Source organism: Callorhinus ursinus, unplaced genomic scaffold (genome assembly GCF_003265705.2).
Source record: "Callorhinus ursinus isolate GAN/ISIS: 27379988/994484 unplaced genomic scaffold, GSC_fseal_2.0 scaffold96, whole genome shotgun sequence".
In the NCBI taxonomy this organism is placed as follows: domain Eukaryota; kingdom Metazoa; phylum Chordata; class Mammalia; order Carnivora; family Otariidae; genus Callorhinus; species Callorhinus ursinus.
In genome coordinates this window covers 1,301,897-1,319,615 of record NW_027397158.1, presented here as the reverse complement: position 1 = coordinate 1,319,615, position 17,719 = coordinate 1,301,897, and the positions used below count along the sequence as shown (strand labels likewise).

Genomic DNA, 17,719 nt, shown 5'->3' with positions numbered 1-17,719 from the left:
TTCGTCGTTTTTCACTCGACTCAAAATAATGCTTTTACACTCGCAGCCTGAGAAAATCCTTGTAAGCCACGCGACTCCCTGGAAGGAATCGGTCAATGACGTAATCTAGCTCTAGGAGTGAAGTCATGGCCGCGATGCACGGGTTACTCTAAAAGCCAACAGCATCTTCAGCGCTCTGGGATCACACTGGGAACGTGGAGACGCCTACCTGCAGTCTCTCTGCAGAGGGCACTCAAAGCAGGCTTCCGACCGCCATCCGGTAGGATGGGTTTTGTTTTTTAATGAAGATTTTATTTATTTGACAGAGAGAGAGCACAAGCAGGGGGAATGGCAGGCAGAGGGAGAAGCAGGCCTCTCGCGGAGCAGGGAGCCTGATGTGGGACTCGATCCCTGGACCCTGGGATCATGACCCGAGCCGAAGGCAGACGCTTAACCGACTGAGCCACCCAGGCGCCCAGGTAGGATAGGTTTTGATTATTTTTTCTTAGAAGTCAGTGTCTGCAGAGCTAGCACTTTGCATTCATAGCCCATTGCACACTGTCTGAAAAAACATCCTGTAACTTATGTGTTACAAGCATCATATATACTACAAGGAAAAACATTTGGGTTTTTTTCACTCTGGAAGAGAATTCTTAAAATATCAAGAAATTCATTTGAATTCTGAAGCATAAAGGTCACTTCTTATTACACACTTAAAAAGTGTACTCCTAAAAACCATGCCTCTGCCATCCCTCCCCCTCCGCAGGTCAGTCTGCGCTGAGGGCAGGGACTCAGGCAGCACTTTCTAAGGGAACGGGATGGCAATATCCCCTACCCTCAAGGTTAAGGGTTAACTCAGCCGCTGTCCTGGCGTCGTGAGATATTAAAAGGCAGCTGAGTGCTCCCTAAGTGAATAGTGGAAAATGAGCACAGAACTTTACCAAAGCTGGGTGACCCCTGAGCATCTTCCTGAGGACTCAGCAGGAGGAGCCTACGACCTGCAGAAAGTGATGACGTGGTGGAAAGGGGGGCGGTCTTGGGTTTTTTTTTCTTCTTGCCATCTTAGCAAGGAAAAGAATAAAAGGTTTCCCTCTTACTCCTAACCACCTCCTCCCCTCCAACACAGATAGAAGAAAGGCTGCTTTGCGCATGCTCACTGAGCTCCCTGATTCTGTTTCAGAGGGGGTGGTTTGGAGCCTGGAGGGGAGGAGCCATCTAAGTGTGCGAGAGACCCCCGGGCACCTGAACCAGATGGGAAGCAGGCAGGCTGGACACCCACTGCAGACGCGGGGCTGGGGCTGGTGCCTGGGTGACAGCAGCGCCCAGACGGACGGTGGGCTAGAGCGCCGTGCAGGGGAGAAGGGACGGGCCTGACAACAGCTGGCCCCTCCCCCGGCCCCCTTAGACTGAACAAGCTGCGGGTCTGGGCCCACCCAGGGGAGAGACACCCCCCCCCCGCACAGATGGAGGCTGAGCCCCTCTCCAGCAGGGGCATGTCGGGGTACACAAACATAAAAGTAAAGCGATGAAACACTCCCCACGCCGGCATCGTGGAAGAATTCAGTCAGTCCAAGTCCGGATCATGGCTCACTACAAAATTGCTTTAATTTGGAAATGTTCAAAAAAATAAGTTAATGAAATAGTCTGGTCTCTGATAACCAGTTCTACCAACTCCACACATCAGATGAGCACATGTCAAGTCAGAGGAAACAAACACATGCATATATACAACATCAGAAAGATTAAAGCCCTTTCATGGCACAAAATTCAACCAAACGCTAGCATGCTTATCCAAGGTCATGTGAAAAATGAATTCCAAGTCTATTTATAACCCTAAAATCTGTAGCACCACTGGCTTTTGTTCTAGCATTTCTCAAACTTGCAGAGGAGTTTTTAGAAGGTGAATTGGGCCTAATGCTTGAGAATTTACTTTCTCTGACTGGAGGGGGCCTGAAAACAACCTGCTCCTGAGGGAGCAGCAGGGAGCTGGAGTTGGCGCATCAGGGGCCTCCCCTGGGGCACAGGGCCCCGCAGGGCTCCAGACCCCACGCCACTTCCCTGGCGCACCTGCTCTCGGCCTCCAGGCTCACACCGGACAGAGCTCCACTTTCTGAGAAAGAAGAAGACATGATATCAGGTGTTAACACAAGATCCTAAGACACTTGCTTCTCTCTGGTAGAATTCCTAGAACAAAGGACATCAGCAGGACGCTTGAGCACCCGCCTGGCACTGCTGCAGAGTCCCCGGCCCCTGCTGAGGTGATGCAGCGAGTTTATGCCCAGGGCCGCCAACACCAGCTCGGTCCGCCCGCTCCGAGCGGCAGTGACCAGACACACTGGGCTGCTGCTGCCCAGCTCTGCAGCCAGGAGCCTTGTCGGAAGAGCCAGGGCCCCCGGGTCCCCTCAGAGCACCCCGCTCGCCATCTGCAGCCTCACCCTCCCCTTCAGCTGGCCCAGGCCACCGCCAGCTGCTCTCAAACCCTCTGCCCCCCGCCCCTAGCCCCTCCTGTGGGTGCAGACTCAGGCCCCACGTGTTGCACAGGTGACGAGCCAGCGGCAGGCCCCGACGTTGGTGTCGGGCAGCGTGGAGGAGGGAGTGTCCTCTTCTCCCCAGACCCAGGAAGGCAGCCTGGGGCTCTCCTTGCCTTCTTGGCACACAGGTCATGCCTCTCACCTGGCTTGTTCATGCGACACACCTCATCCCAGGTGTAGTTAGCAAGATTCACGGGCTGTGTCACCCAGGGGTCTGTCGCCAGCTTCTCCAGGGTGGTGCGCTGCTCGGGCACAGGCTGCAGCAGCCCAGACATGAGGTTCATGAGATCTGGAGATATCAAGACCCACCTTAGGCATGTGGCCAGAAGACGGACGGTGGGTCGGGGCTGGGCCCAAGTGGAACAGGTCTCACACTGCAGGTCCTGGGTCTGCCCACCACGAGCACCTCTGACTGGCCCAGGAAACCTCCACTGACAAGCTGGGGGTTTGGGCACACGGGCCCAGCTACTCCCGGAGACGAGCTGCAGGACATGCCCGTCCCCTCTGAAATGAAAGTGTGGGGTTCAAGACCCCACCTCGCTCACCTAACCTACATGCGGAGCTTCTGGAGCGCAGTCTGTTCTCGGGGCTCTGGCCATGCAGAGCCTCAAATGACACCGGGTTCGTGTGATGAAAGTGGGGGGAGGCGGCCACAGGCGAGCCCTGCATCATCCCCCCAGAAGGAAGCACGGGCTCTGAGAAGAGACCCAGCCTTGGGTCTAGATTTGGGTCCCAATTCCTGTAACAATGTGGGTGTCTCCTCAACCAGGCTGCTCTGAGCCTCACCAGCCCAGAGGAGAGTCTTGAGAATGCAGTGAGAGAGCACCTGGAACGGTTTGTGGGAGGGACAGCACGAGGCAAGAAGCACGGCTCGTGGGAACCCAGAACCTTAGCAAAGCTCTAAAACTCCTCTTCTAGGCTGCTACGGACCGAACTATCTCCACGCCTTACCCCACCCCTATGGTGAAGCCCTAACCCCCAGTGCTCCCTGGGAGGTGATCAGGGTCACCTGAGGTCATCAAGGTAGGGCTCCATGATGGGATTAGTGCCGTTGTAAGAAGAAGAGAGACCAGGGGCGCCTGGGTGGCTCAGTTGGTTAAGCATCTGCCTTCAGCTCAGGTCATGATCCCAGGGTCCTGGGATCGGGTCCCACATCGGGCTCCCTGCTCCGCGGGAAGCCTGCTTCTCCCTCTCCCTCTGCTCCTCCCCCCACTTGTGCTCACGGGCTTTCTCTCTCTCTCAAATAAATAAATAAAATCTTTAAAAAAAACATTTACATGAGGGTTTAGTCACATTCAAGTTACACTTCTGCTCAGATCAGCGTTTGACGAATGGGAAGCAAGCAAGCCCGTCAGCACGGACAGAGTCGCTGTGCTCGAGGTGGGGGGCCGGGCGCCCTCACCTTCTGACACCAGGTATGGGGGGTGGATCATGGCCTCCATGGTCTCCTCCAGCTCGCAGAAAGGGTTCTCCTCAAAGATCAGCGTGTAGAGCGTGACCCCCAGCGACCACATCTCCAGCTCCGGCCCCTTGTACCTGCAAGGGGGAGGTGGCGGCAGCATTCGGGACATGCCGGGGCTCAGCCCACCCCACGTGCAGCCCTCGACAGTGGCCCCCAGCACGTCCTGCGGCCCTCCTCGACTACGCCTTCCATTCCAGCACCTCTGCCTCCGCCAGCCATGCTCCAGCCACGTGCTGGAGAGAGAAAAGAAAAGCAAGACTTCATGTCCAGGCAGCTAAGAGATGCCCACCACGAGATAAGAGGGTGTGCGGCACGAGAGAGCAGAGCACCTCCTGATGGGAGGCTTCCTGGAGGAGGTGGAGAGAAGGCACAGCAGACAGAGTGGAGGCTCCAGTCCACGCAGGAGCAGAAGGAGGGCCAAGGTGACAGCAGCGACCTAGATATAGAGCGTGAAGGAGGAGGCAGAGGGGTCCAGGCTGGGCCAACCGGGCAACAGGCTGGCAGCCAGGGGACGACGGTGCCCCACTGCCATGCTTTGTCGTTGGTAAGGATGGACCTCACCCAGCTTCCGTTCACCGGCACCCTGAGATGCCAGCGCTGTGCCAGGCATTTTATGTGGTCCAACCCTAAACCCCACACCCAGCCTGAGAAACGGCACCCTCACTGTACACAGAAGGTGTGGAGCTGCGGCCGAGCTGCCCTGGAGCTGGCTGGCCACTCAGCTCTGGCCCAGACAGCAGGGACCACGGAGTCAGACAACGTGGCTGAGAGACACTGGTGAGAGCGGAGAGGGTGCAGGACATCGGGAGGCCGAAGACCAGGACGGGGGCGCTGGACGCTGGGAGGGTCAGAGGACAGACGTCAGGAAAGTGCGGGATGAGAGGCTGCACAAGCCGGGGCGAGAAAACCCCATTCAACACTCGGTATTTTCGTGTTGTTTCAGAAAGAGCAATTTCAACAGCACTGGAGAGTAAAGCGAAAAATCCAATAAAGTACCACAGTGACAGCACCGTTTCTGTAAAGCGCCAAAGGGAAACCTTGTGGGCCACGTGACCTCTGTCGCCACAACGACACTGCCAGGGCAGCACCAAAGCAGCCACAGAGGCCACAGAGGCCGACAAACACGGCTGTGTTCCAAGAAAACTTTATTCATAAAACCCAGTGGTGGGCCAGGTTTGGTCAAGGGCCACAGTCTGCTGTCCCCTAGAGCAGAACGATGAGGGAGGAAGCAGAGTTCCCGAGGAGGGGTCTAGAATCAGAGCCCGGAAAACCACAGGTGCAGTGACATGGGGGGCGGGGGGGCGGGATGGACCAAGGAGCTCATAGGAGGGCACCTGCAGAGGCCAAAGAGGAGGGAGCAGCAGCGCTGCAGGGCAGGGGCTCCAGGAGAAGGTGGAACGCCCTGGGGAGGGCCGGAGGTCCCTGAGCAGCACCGCGGTACACCATCGCCCTGCACTCCCCCGTGGGAGCTTCCCAGCCTGGCTGCAGGAGGTGGGGCAGGGGGCAGAGAAGCCACAGAGCACGTGTCAGGGTTCCGTGGACAGGTCACGCAGCCCCCTCCAACTCCAGTGGCCACCTCGGGACGAGACAGCAGCCAACACAGCACCTGGGGGCACCAGGGTGATCAAATCACATCTTCAAAGAAACTCCAAGGTCCTTCCTGGACTAACCCCCTTCAATATTTCATCCTGTCTGGTGGCTCTGGGTGTGCACAAAAGTGACAGGAAAAGGGTTTCCTGAGCACTGCCAGGCCCCCCGGCAGCCGGCAGGCTCCAGGGCAGGGACATACCGTCCCCCCCGGCAGGAGCCGGAGGCCCAGCCAGGCCCCAGGCCAACGCAGGTCCTCGGCATTAGCGCCTTCGATGCCGGACGTCACGTACGGCCAGCCCGCCCATCTGTTACCCAGTGGGCGATTATGTCTGTCATCACAATGACTAAACCCAACTGAAGAGAAACGCTCTCCATCCACTTGAAGAGTCTCAACTTTTGGGACTCCTATCTTGATCTTTCATCTTATTCTCAATCTCTAATTACATAAAACTCCAAACACACAGAGAAGTTGAGAACGTAACAACAAAGCGCGGTGGCCACGGCCCACCTTCCCTTAACCCACCGACCTTTGCCTGCCTGCCCGCTTAGGACCAAGACCTACGTCATCACTCAGCAGCCTTGTCACGAAGAGGCCCAAATGGAAACTGTTTTCCCACCTAAACTCCAAGTGGTCCCGGGTCGCGATGAAAGATGTGCGGTCAGGCCCCAGTGCAGCACCATACGTACGGGTTTCCCATGAGGACTTCGGGTGCGCAGTACTCAATAGTCCCACAAAACGTATGAAACAGCCTGCCCTTCTCCAAGTAGGCAGCGGAGCCGAAGTCGATCAGCTTGATGGTAAAGTCCTCCGCGATCACAATGTTCTCGTCTTTGATGTCGCGGTGAATGATGCTCTTCGAGCGCAGGTACCCCACCGCCGTCACCAGCTGCAATCGGGCACAGGGACTTTTTTAAGAAAGCAATTCAAGTAAAACATGCATCTAAAATAAGGACTAACTCGAAAACAAGACAAAACAACAAAGAAAAACACCCCTTGTCTAATTGCTAATGAACTAGTGGCAGGAAAGAACCCTGGACATGCGGACCCAATCCAGCTCAGCAGGGGTGGCGCAAGCCCGGGTGGGGTGCTCAACGTGGCTGGCCTGATTCACCCACCGGCAGCAGCACCAGCCAGTATGGGATTCCTCTTTAAAATTTCATTATTCTCGGGCGGACGCCTGGGTGGCTCAGTTGGTTGAGCGTCTGCCTTCGGCTCAGGTCATGATCCCAGGGTCCTGGGATCGAGTCCCACATCGGGCCCCCTGCTCGGCGGGAAGCCTGCTTCTCCCTCTCCCACTCCCCCTGCTTGTGTTCCCTTTCTCACTGTCTCTCTCTGTCAAAAAATAAAATAAAATCTTTCGAAAAAAAAAAAAGAAAAAGAAAATGAAAAGACAGGGGCCCCTGTGTGGCTCAGTGGGTAAAGTATCCAACTCTTGATTTCAGCTCAGGTCGTGATCTCGGGGTCCTGGGATCGAGCGCCATATTGGGCTCCCTGCTCTGCAGGAAGCCTGCTTCTCCCTCTCCCTCTGCCACTCCCCCTGCTCATGCTCTCTGTCTCTCTCTCTCTTATTCTCTCAAATAAATAAATAAAATCTGTAAAAAAAAAGTCAATTCTCATTATCAGCGATATAGACACTCAGCACATTGTTAAGTATACAACACACTATCGTTGGCTGTGAAACGGGATTTTGTGGGTATAACTGATGCTTCATGCCCTCTAACACCCCACGTGTCCCCAGCACAAATACGTGATTCTCGGGTTCTCTCCATGTGCTACAGACAAGCGTCACTCACCCCACAACACAGGACTGACAATCTCGGAAGGAAGGGCAGACTGACCACAAGCAGAAGCTACAAAGACATGTGGTTTGGGCGTGAAATGGCAGGCGGCCCTAGAGAAAGACTGAATGTCTTCGGTTCACATGGAAGGAAAGTGCCTTGCCCAGAGTTCACGCCGCGGTTAGGGGCAGAGATGAGAGCAGAGCCAAATCTCCAAACCCCCACCTCAGGGCTCTAACGGCTTCTCAGAGGGCAGCCCTGGGCGTCAGCCACACCGGCCCCAACGTGTGCAGGATTCTTATCCATGTGCACGTAAAGTAATTCCCCTGGAGATGGGCTTTGTTCCAGCAAATCAAGTGCAACAGTCTCCACTCTGGAAGGGAACAGTGACTTATTGTGACCTGCTGTACGGGAGGAGCCTACACCACACATCCGATGACAGACATGAACCAAAGGAAGCTTTTGGTTAAGTTTAAATAAGATAAGTAAAGTTTCTGACTGCATTCACAATTTGGACACCAATTATACCAGTCAACATAGTGTCTTCATGGACATAGTCATTTTGATTAGAGACAATTTTATATTTACAAATGAATACCCTTGAATAAGAGGCTATATAGTTAATGGTGGGTTAACTGTGCCCAATTAATTGACAACTAGTAAATACATATTTATATGCGCATATATGCAAACACATACATATCTGCATTCTGATTTATACACATTTATATACACCCATGCATGCACAGATACACACATGTGCACGCCCGTACACTCACACGTGTGTACACAAACACACAGATACATCCGTGTGTACACACACACATGCCAGGGTCCAGCTGGGAACAGAAGCCGTGTACTAATTGGAATGTGGAAAGTTTCACAGAGGTTTACTAATTCGCAGCAAGGGATTCATCACAAAGGTCTGAAGAGAACCTGAGTCCAGGCAGAGAAGCCAGTCCTCCTGCAGGCCCTCCAGCACCCTGGCTACACGGGAGGGCTGGTCGTTAGCAGCCTGAGGCACTTGGAGCTGAGCAGGCACAGTCTGCTAGTAAATGGCCCTGTATTATAGACACTGGTGTATGATGACGCTTTTCTATAAAATTGCGAGTCCCTATTTACATATGATAGCACTTACATATATAAATTTACAGAGAGGCTATAGATACTTCTTGCAAAATTATAAAGTATGGGACACTGTAATTACCAAATCAATGGCCCCAGAATTAACAACTGAGAGACAGCAGCTTTTAACAGGTGACTCTTATTATACACAGTCTGCTTGCCGTGAAGATTTCAGACACAAATTTTTGCCACGCATTACAGTAGATGGGTCTATAACCTTGCAACACAGAAAGAGGAAGCAGAACCATGATGCCTGAAACTTACAGGGAGGTGCCTCAGAAATCCAGTAGCTTCTGGGAATTTATAGCTCTGAGTAAGAAATGTCAACTTATGGAAACTGGCATTAGACATGGAGTCCTCATCAGGAAACAATCAGTGAGCAAATCTGAGAACAGTTCTCTCCCCTTCCCAGGTATTTCTCCATTGTTTCCAGGGAGCTAGGAATAGTCTAGGATGAAACCATCACCTTCTCCTAAAAACTCAAAACAGGAACAATTTGGTCCCCTCCACCCCCTACCCAACCTCTCTGTCTCCCAGGACGCTTATTTTGCTCATCACTCTCCCGTTCCAACAAAATAATAAATGGACAAAATCAACACACAGACAGGAAAGAGACCAAAATACATACTGTAAAACAAGATTGCTAGAATCTCAACCTTTACTGATTGCCTCAATTAACTGGACAGCTACCACCTACTGAGCCCTTACTGTGTGCAGGACCGCACCACACATAGTGAGCGCCTCAGAGGCTCTCTCTGACTAAACAGCCTTCCCTTGTCAGCCCTATAATGATCCCTGCCCACAGATGAGCAATGGTTCCCTGCAGAGAGACGGCTCAGATCAGATGCACAGGCCTCAAAGCCTAACCTGATAGCTTTGTTGGATAAGTTTTGCAACTGGTGTGGATACTGTATGAACATAAAAAAACTTGAATCATTAAACATACTTCCCTCATCAGTCCAGGATGGCATCTGGCCTCCCACATATATCTTAATATATACCTTACTCCATAAAATCCAAACTCTGAAGGCTAGACCCTCGCTCACAGAGATAAGTGTGTATGAACCACGTAGCCCTGCAGCCTCGGGACCCCATGCCCAAGCCCAGGATCTCCCCAGCACGGCTCTGGCCTGCTCACTTGTCGGAAGATGTAACTTGCCAGGGGCTCGTCAAGGCTGGGGTGGCGGTCAATGAATGCAAACAGGTCCAGGCCGGAGCCGTGCTTCTCCATCACAAGCTGAAAGAACCCTTGGTTTTCAAATACGTCCAACACCTGGAAAAAGACAAAGTCAGGTCTGGGCCTGCTGAGATGCCCTCAGTACAACATATTTAACAACTTCTCACGTGAGTGATGTCAGGACACCACTAAATGAGAAATGGCACTCCACCTTGATGATATTGGCGTGGTCCACCCTGGACAGAATTGCAATCTCTAAAGTAACTTTTCCAAGTTTGGGATCCTCGATCCAACAATCTTCCAAAACCTTCTCCTTCTTAATAAACTTTACCACCACCTAGGAGGAAGACAGAGGGGAGAAGTAACCGCCAGCATGCCTCCAGCATCCTGTCGAACGTGGCGCCCACTGCTCGCTCAGTGTAGACGCAACCCCCACATGTGCCTCCCCTGACTCCCAGGGATGGGAGAGAAGCAGCCCAGGAGCGCCCCTGCCCCCCACACAGCACGAGGGGCAGAGAGGTGCTGCAGCAGCTGCTGACAAGGCCCAGGAGACTGAAGGCATGGTGGAGGGGCTGCGAACCTGGCCCGAGCCCTTGCAGCACCCCCATGTCACAACCGAGGACTGGTGCCCTGACAGAGGAAATGAAAGAGGAAGCCCGAGAACTGGATAACACAGATCAAGGCCGTCACCCACATCAGCTGGGAGCTAAGGGGAGTCTGGCAAGACCAACGGACACAGGCAAACACAGGGAAACACATCACTGCCCAGGACGACGGGGAGTGTCACAGGGCGGAGACGCCGGGCACCACTCAGCAGAGCACATTCTGTCAGGAAGGGACAGGCACGTGGCGGAGGGGCACACGGTGAGCAGGAACTGCAGGCCAGGCCCTCCCCACGCTTCAGCTGGAGACCCCACAAGATGACCCACGAGCCCCGCTGACGAGCTCATTGTCCACAGGTCGGGGGAGGGCGGCCAACACACGGCGTGCACTGTGGATCAGGCGAGCAGGGAAGAGGGGCCCGCCCGAGGGGCTGCCGGGCAGCGGGAGGGGAGTGCACACAGGTGGGCAGCACAGGAGTGCAGGCAGTCGGCCAGCACCAAGGCAGGAGGGGCAGGGAGAAGCACCCGCAGCGCCCAGTCAGGCCTCACAGTGACCACAGATGGCTTAGCGCCAGCCATCAATGCTGACCAGTGGTCAAATCCTGAAGATCGTGTGAAGAGAGGGCCCTGGAGTCCACAGGCCAGAGGAGACACGTGACAGTAGGTAAGAGCAGAGGGCAGCAAGGCTGACGTCCCAGCGCCCGGGAGCGTGGCCAGGTGGGGAGATGCAGAGGCTGCGGCTGGAGGCAGAAGTGCGCACCGCCGGTCCCTCTGCAGGGTTCGAGGAGGCGAGAAGGCCGCCACGAGCTCCAACACACACCTACAGGGGGCTTTGGGGGAAAGTACAGAGCGAGAAAGAAGAAGGATTAACAGAACAGAAGGTAAAGAAAGCTTTAAACATTCAGATCAAAGTCTTACCAAGCATCAAGCAAGAATAAATAACGCACACACAGAAATATATCCTGGGGAAGTTTCTGAAGTCCAAAGATTAAAAGAAATTCAGAAAGAAAAAACATCAGGTTGCTTTTCAAAAGCATGCTGGAGGACACAGAGCTGGCGCTCACGCGCTCGGAGAGAACCACGCGGATCACCACTAACACGCGGGAGAAACAAACCAGTCAGAATACGTGTGAGGACATGTGACGCCCACACGCCCATCAGTAACCAACATTCCAGCAAATGAAAATTAGACACAAGAAAGGGAAGAAACCGGATGTGGAAATAAGGCAGATTTCAGAAACTCACCAAAAACCACAGAACACACTGAGAGAAATGTAAAGATCTAAACACTTGGAAAGACACCCAGGTCATGGGTCACGTGAAGATGGCGGTGCCACCAAGTGCCCTGCAGACTGAGACTCCAGAACCGCACTCAGTCCCCCAACGGTGGCCTCTCCCTCGCGGGGCCATGTTCTGACAGGCCGCTTTCCGGGATCATTTGTGGGCCTGGTAATACGGGAGCTGGCATCTCTGTGCTCTGAGACACAAAAAGACTCCTGTGTTTCTTTTCAGACCAAGAGAAGAGTTCCCAGGCTTCTTTCTTCTTCCTTTAGGTCTGGCGGTCTACAGAAACCCTGTAGTCTATCGGGTCCCTGACTCAGCCAAGAATGAGACCTACCTCACGGAGAGTAGAGACAGCAACAGAACCTTGAGAATTAAACCCCCTATGAACCCATGATAGCAGGAGAGGCAGACGCCATGGCCTCCGGAAGGTGGGCTCAGAAGACGCGCCCGGGAAGCGCCCTGTTACTCAGTAACGGCCCAACATGCGGGAAATATAGCCATATTAACTCGCAGAAAGTACAAGAAGACAAGACAAATATTTGACAAATAAAGCAGACAATTCTTTGACAAGTCTAGCAACAACTAGACTAGAGAGTGGACACAAGAATTAGGGCAGCCTGGGGAACAGGATCAGCCGCGGACATACGGTCAAACGCGCTGATGGGCAAAAACGCTGCCACCTCTGCAGGCCTCTTGTAACTTGGACATAAAAAAAGAAAAGAAAGAAAACTGATGCATGAATATAAATGAAAAAAAATCCCAAGTAAAAATGTTAGCAAACCGAATTCAGCAGTGCATTACAAGAATATTAAAACCTAACCGAGGATTGGTTCTCCGGATATGATTTGATTGGTGTTATTCATTATATTAGTAAAGGAAACCAGGGTCTGATCATCTCAACAGATGCTGAAAAGACATCTGATAGAACTCATCACTCATTTTTCAAGAAAAATTTCAGTGAGCTGAAAATAAGAGGAAATATCCCCAGCAGAAGGTCTCCATCAAGAACAGAACGGGGGCGCCTGGGTGGCTCCGTCGTTGAGCGTCTGCCTTCAGCTCAGGTCATGGTCCCAGGGTCCTGGGATCGAGCCCCACGTCGGGCTCCCTGCTCGGCGGGAAGCCCGCTTCTCCCTCTGCCACTCCCCCTGCTTGTGTTCCTTCTCTCGCTGTGTCTCTCTCTCTCTCTCAAATAAATAAATAAATAAAATCTTTAGATGTGACCAGGCAGGAGAGCCGGCAGCACGCCTGCTCCTGAGCACGGCCCTGCAGGTCCCAGAGGCCAGCGGGCTATGATGGCCACTCACCTAGAACCTTGAAGGACCCACTGAAAACATGTTAGAGCCTGGCAGACCGGCACAGGTGCGTGCGGTGTTAACGCCACCTGCAGCCGGTAGAGCAGTAAGTGATCAGGCCCCGCAGCCGTCAGGAGACCGCATGCGTGCTCGGCCCCCCAGACTCAGCAGGCAGCACGGGGACACGCGGGCAGGGGCAGGGTATCTGCGGTATTTGCTGGGATGAGCAGGACTGTCACCACGTTGATTCCCTCAAATCACAAAACGCTCAATTACAAACGCAATCCCAACAGGACTTGGGAGGAGGGCGGCGAGGTCTCAGCCTGAAAGTCAAGCCCTGACATCAGCCTCTGGGTGAAAGGGCACAGTGTGCGGCCCAGCGTGTGTGTGAAGTGGCGAGCAGGATGACCGGGCGTGAACGCATGCGCTGCCAGAAGGGCCCTCCAGGGCCAGACTCCAACCCGGGCCGGCCCGTGTGCTTGGCACTACACAGAGGACTCCTCTGTCACGGCCATCTCAGAGTCTAGACCCAAAGGCACTGAGGCCAGGGCTGCACCTGAGCGGGGCCCCCACTACTGAACGTGGCCCGAGAGCCACAGCACCTCCTTGTTGGCTTCCTTGTCCACTGCAGTCCAGACGAAGCCAAAGGCCCCACTGCCCAGGGGGCTCAGCGTGCTGTACTTGCGGGAGTATGCGCCCTCACAGGCTGCCGGCCCCTCCAGCTCCACAGCCCTGGGGGGCTCCTCGAACCAGGGCTTGCTTCTGAGCATCTGTGGATGAAACGGGAGGCCTAAGGGGCCACGCGTGACCCAAGAAAGAAAGGGAACAGCAAGCAGACTCCTGTCATCGGCCCCCTGTCCCCATGCCCCAGGGGGGCTGGCCTGAGAAGTGCTCTCCACATCCACCCAAACTGGCACACACGCCAAGACCCCACCCTGCATGTGGGGCAAACTCAGGTTTAAAATCCCACGTATGGTTTCAGACTTACCCACAATACCAGCAGGCAGGGTGGAAAAAGCCCCAGATGGCTCCTCCTCCCATCCCAGAGGAAGCAGAGAGAAAGAGAGAGAGAGATGCCAGGCAGGATCCCTTCCCACACCACAAGGCGGGTACAAGGCAGAAGCTGCGCGCAGGCCCCCACCTCCCCCATGCTGGGTTCAGAAAGCTCGCACACGGAGTGGCTGGAGCTGGGCAGGCTGGCCAGGAGCAGACGGGTCCGCGTGGCCGAGTCCCGGCGGCTGTGCAGCAGGTCCTTCATGAGCCAGCAGCAGAACAGGGTTGCGGAGCCTTGGAGCTCCACCCGCTTCACCTCAAACTGCACACCTGGGCGGGGGAAGTGGGGTCAGCAGGGTGGTGTCACGGCGAAGGAGGCACATCCTCCCAGAGCGCACGCGAGGGGCAGGGCGGGGGCATCCACACTTGGACGGGGGCAAAGCCCGGAGACCCACATTCAACCCCGCCCCCAACCCCGCACCGTGTCTGCCTCCAGCCTCGACCACAGCAACACACATGGACGTACGTACAAGGCACAGTTTCACGCAAGTGCATGTGTTTTTACACAGCCTCCAAGGTATATGCCAAAACAAACGGGGTTATATTTGGGGGGCATTTACAGGTGATCTTGTGTTTTTGTTGGCATTTTCTAGTCTTTCTACAGATAACACAGTACTTGCATAACTCTTTAAAGTTTAGGAGGAAAGCCTTAGTAATCAACATTCTGAAATCAGCAGTAAGGACACAACTGGCTAATGTGACACGGATCTGCTAAGTTAGTAAAATACAGGGGCGCCTGGGTGGTTCAGTCGGTGAAGCGTCTGCCTTGGGCTCAGGTCATGATCCCTGGGTCCTGGGATCCAGTCCCGCATGGGGCTCCCTGCTCGGCGGGGAGTCTGCTTCTCCCTCTGCCTGCCACTCCCTCTGCTTGTGTTTGCTCTCTCCCTCTCTCCCCCTCTCTCTCTGGGTCAAATAGATTAAAAAAATCTTAAAAAAAAAAAAAAGTTAGGAAAATATAAAGTACAACAAAAATAATCAACTCCAAGGGGCAAGTGAAGGGGCCTGATCCTGAGCAAGCGCACCCAACAGCACGGCAGCCTAAAGCCCAGCACAGGAGGGGCCGCCCCAGGCAACCACGGTGCACGCAGTGGCTTCCAAGGAGGGACACAGAGGCAGCTGGGACCTCAAGCTGCACCCTTCCCAGGCACAGGCACTTATAACCCTAATTTTCAAGAGATGAGCTCTCACTACAGAACCCTAACGTTGCTACCAAAACTATTCAGGGGTTGCAGCCGCATCAGACCCCAGGACGAGGAAGGCCCGGCCCCCAGCCACAGTGCTCCTACAGGGGCTCCAGGGCACAGCCCCCCACACGTACTCAGCTGGGCTCCATCCCGGTGGTAGCAGCTGCCGGCGTAGGTCCCCTCCTGGATCTCCTGCTGCACGCGGGTACCCCCAGATGTTGCCGGGCTGTCCCCTCTCACAGGTGTGGAGGTGACCTGGAAACTCAACCTGGGCTCCTCTGATGGGCACACATCTGCGGGGCCAGCCCCCGGCGTGGGAAGGACACAGGCTGGGCTCTCTCTGCCACTCACTTCATAGTGTTCTGAGGACACCAGACACGTCTCGGAGGGCTCTACTTGATGGGGCCCCAGACGGCTCTCGCAAAACTGCCGAGCCTCCCCAAGATCGAAGTAAGTGCCGGTCAGGAGCAACAATTCTCGGTCATCCAGAACATCTGATCTCCGCCGGTGCAGACCACTCATGTCTACATCAGAGCCTGCCGGTGAAGGAGACGGCGTCCCCACAAGCTCAGACGCAGTGCCGGAACAGCTGGAGGAAGTTCGATCTGTCCATTCATTGTAAAAGAGTTCCTTGAGGTTCCAGGAAAATGAATTCCCATCAGCCTCCTGGGCTGGCGCTGCATCCAGCACACCAGGGAGGTCTGTGGCCAGAGCATAGTAGGCCGAGGAGCTGCCTGCTCGGCTGCACAGGGCCCTGCTTCCTGGGTCGCACAAGGACACAGGGGCAGAGAATTGGGGGCGCTCTTCTGGGGCCAGCTTGCTGTAAGAGACACCCAGTGGTTCCACGAGGCTCAACTTGGACAGCTGCTCCTTAATTAAGCAAGTCTGTAGCTCCTCGCGGTCATTCTCCACGGCCACCCACGGCTCATCCAGAGTAGGCATCAAAAACGGGAGTTGTGCTGTCCTGGGGGGGCTTCCTGACTGCGTGCTCTGCTCACCCCCATATCCAGGGCAGGGCATCAGGAGACCCTCCCCTGCCAGCTGGCCTGTGGCATGGGGCTCGGGCATGATGGTATCAGCCCGATGGTTCGAATTGCGGGCACTGCTCAAGCTTGTCCACTCCAACTGTGCCTCATACAGGCTACACATTTCAGCATGCCTGCTCCTATCCTCAGATCCTTCACGGGAGGCAGACATCCATGTGTGCACTGGGTGAGACCCGCTTCTTCCTACAAGGTCCTGTCTGAGGCTTTCTGGGGCTGCAGGTTCCTCTTTCTCCAAGAGAGCATTCGGCTGGTCATCGGCTGATGACTGTTGGCTATGGGCTGGTGCGCTTCCCTCCGGGATGTCTCGCTGGTCCTTGGGTGACAACCATTCCTGGGCTGGTGCGCTTCCTTCCGGGATGTCTCCCTGGTCCTCGGGTGACGACCATTCCTGGGCTGGTGCGCTTCCTTCCGGGRTGTCTCCCTGGTCCTCGGGTGACGACCATTCCTGGGCTGGCGGGCTTCCTTCCGGGATGTCTCCCTGGTCCTCGGGTGACGACCATTCCTGGGCTGGCGGACTTCCTTCTGGGATGCTGTCCACTCTGAGAATTATAACATGGATGATATAGTTATTTAGGGACCACAGAAGAATCAAAAGAAGAGATCACATGGATCCCCCTCTATTAAAGACAAAGCATTTAACACCATAAACTATGACCAACTCACAGATAAATCGTCATTTAGCAATGACTTAGTACTGAGCACCCAGGACCATGTCCTCAGGGCTTTGGTCAGCATTTTCGTTTCACAATGAGTGGGGCTCCCTGACAGCTATGCAGCTGGCCTCGGCCTACCCACAAGGTGCCTGGGGGGAGGGGCGGAAGAAAGCAAAGAGACTGTGCATTCTGTGCACCGCGCAGTGGTGACATGTGAAATGGTGATATGTGACTGGCTACAAATGCCATCAGAGGTCACAGCTGACAGGGAACCAAGGCTGGTACAAGGAGGGGGCCGAAAGAGCAAGGGCTCATGGGGGGTGGGGGCTAACTAGTTCCTAAGAGCCAGGACACAAGCCCACAAGCATGCTCAGCATGGAGGCCATTGAGGGAGAGGCCACCTCAGAGCCGAAGGGCAATCACAGAGCCAAGGGCGCTAGGTAGAGACCCCCTCCTCTGCAGCGGGCCTGGCCATGGTGGCCCCACATGACAGATGCCACTGAGCTCCTGCCTGCGGTCAGCCCCAGGCCTAATGCCAGCACCGAGACCAACAGAATGTGGCCGTGCCCAGCCTCACTAGGGGCAGAGGTGCTGATGACCAGAGGTTTGTAAAGAGGCACAGAGGAGAAGGACCCCACACACAGTCAGGTTCCTCAGAGCAAGGAGCTGTGAGCCAGGCCCTAAGGGGCAGCAGCAGTTTTCTGGAGAAACTGAGGGGTGGGACAAGGGGTGTATAGAGGTCAGGCAAAAATCATCTATGTCTCTCGCTACATCTCTCTATCTCTATCCATTCACCCACTCCACTCCAGCAAATGACCAGCCCTGTGCCAGCCCCTAGGAAACAGCACGTCCTCTGCAAGGTCAGAAGATGAATGAGGCAGAAAGGTCTCACTCCCCTTTCTAAGCAGTACAGCCAACCCCTCCGAGGTGGGCACCTGGGGTCGGGCCCCAGGGCAGTGCGG

At 54.8% G+C, this 17,719-nt stretch overlaps 1 protein-coding gene across 8 annotated transcripts in view; it reads right to left on the bottom strand.

The window, feature by feature from the left end:
• Nucleotides 1-1,559: 1,559 nt before the first annotated feature.
• The window catches only part of PASK (PAS domain containing serine/threonine kinase), a 37,453-nt gene continuing 21,293 nt past the window's right edge, over nucleotides 1,560-17,719 (bottom strand). For 4 of the 8 annotated variants that reach the window (XM_073888827.1, XM_073888832.1, XM_073888831.1 and 1 more), the window contains 9 exons: nucleotides 15,193-16,643; nucleotides 13,963-14,144; nucleotides 13,424-13,591; nucleotides 9,855-9,980; nucleotides 9,605-9,739; nucleotides 6,250-6,449; nucleotides 3,913-4,046; nucleotides 2,653-2,799; nucleotides 1,560-2,089 (listed from right to left, as the gene is read on the bottom strand). In XM_073888827.1, the coding sequence (XP_073744928.1) occupies nucleotides 1,980-2,089; nucleotides 2,653-2,799; nucleotides 3,913-4,046; nucleotides 6,250-6,449; nucleotides 9,605-9,739; nucleotides 9,855-9,980; nucleotides 13,424-13,591; nucleotides 13,963-14,144; nucleotides 15,193-16,643 (2,653 nt within the window). In that variant the 3' untranslated portion in view covers nucleotides 1,560-1,979. The other 4 variants (XM_073888828.1, XM_073888829.1, XR_012376975.1 and 1 more) reach the window with 4 other exon arrangements.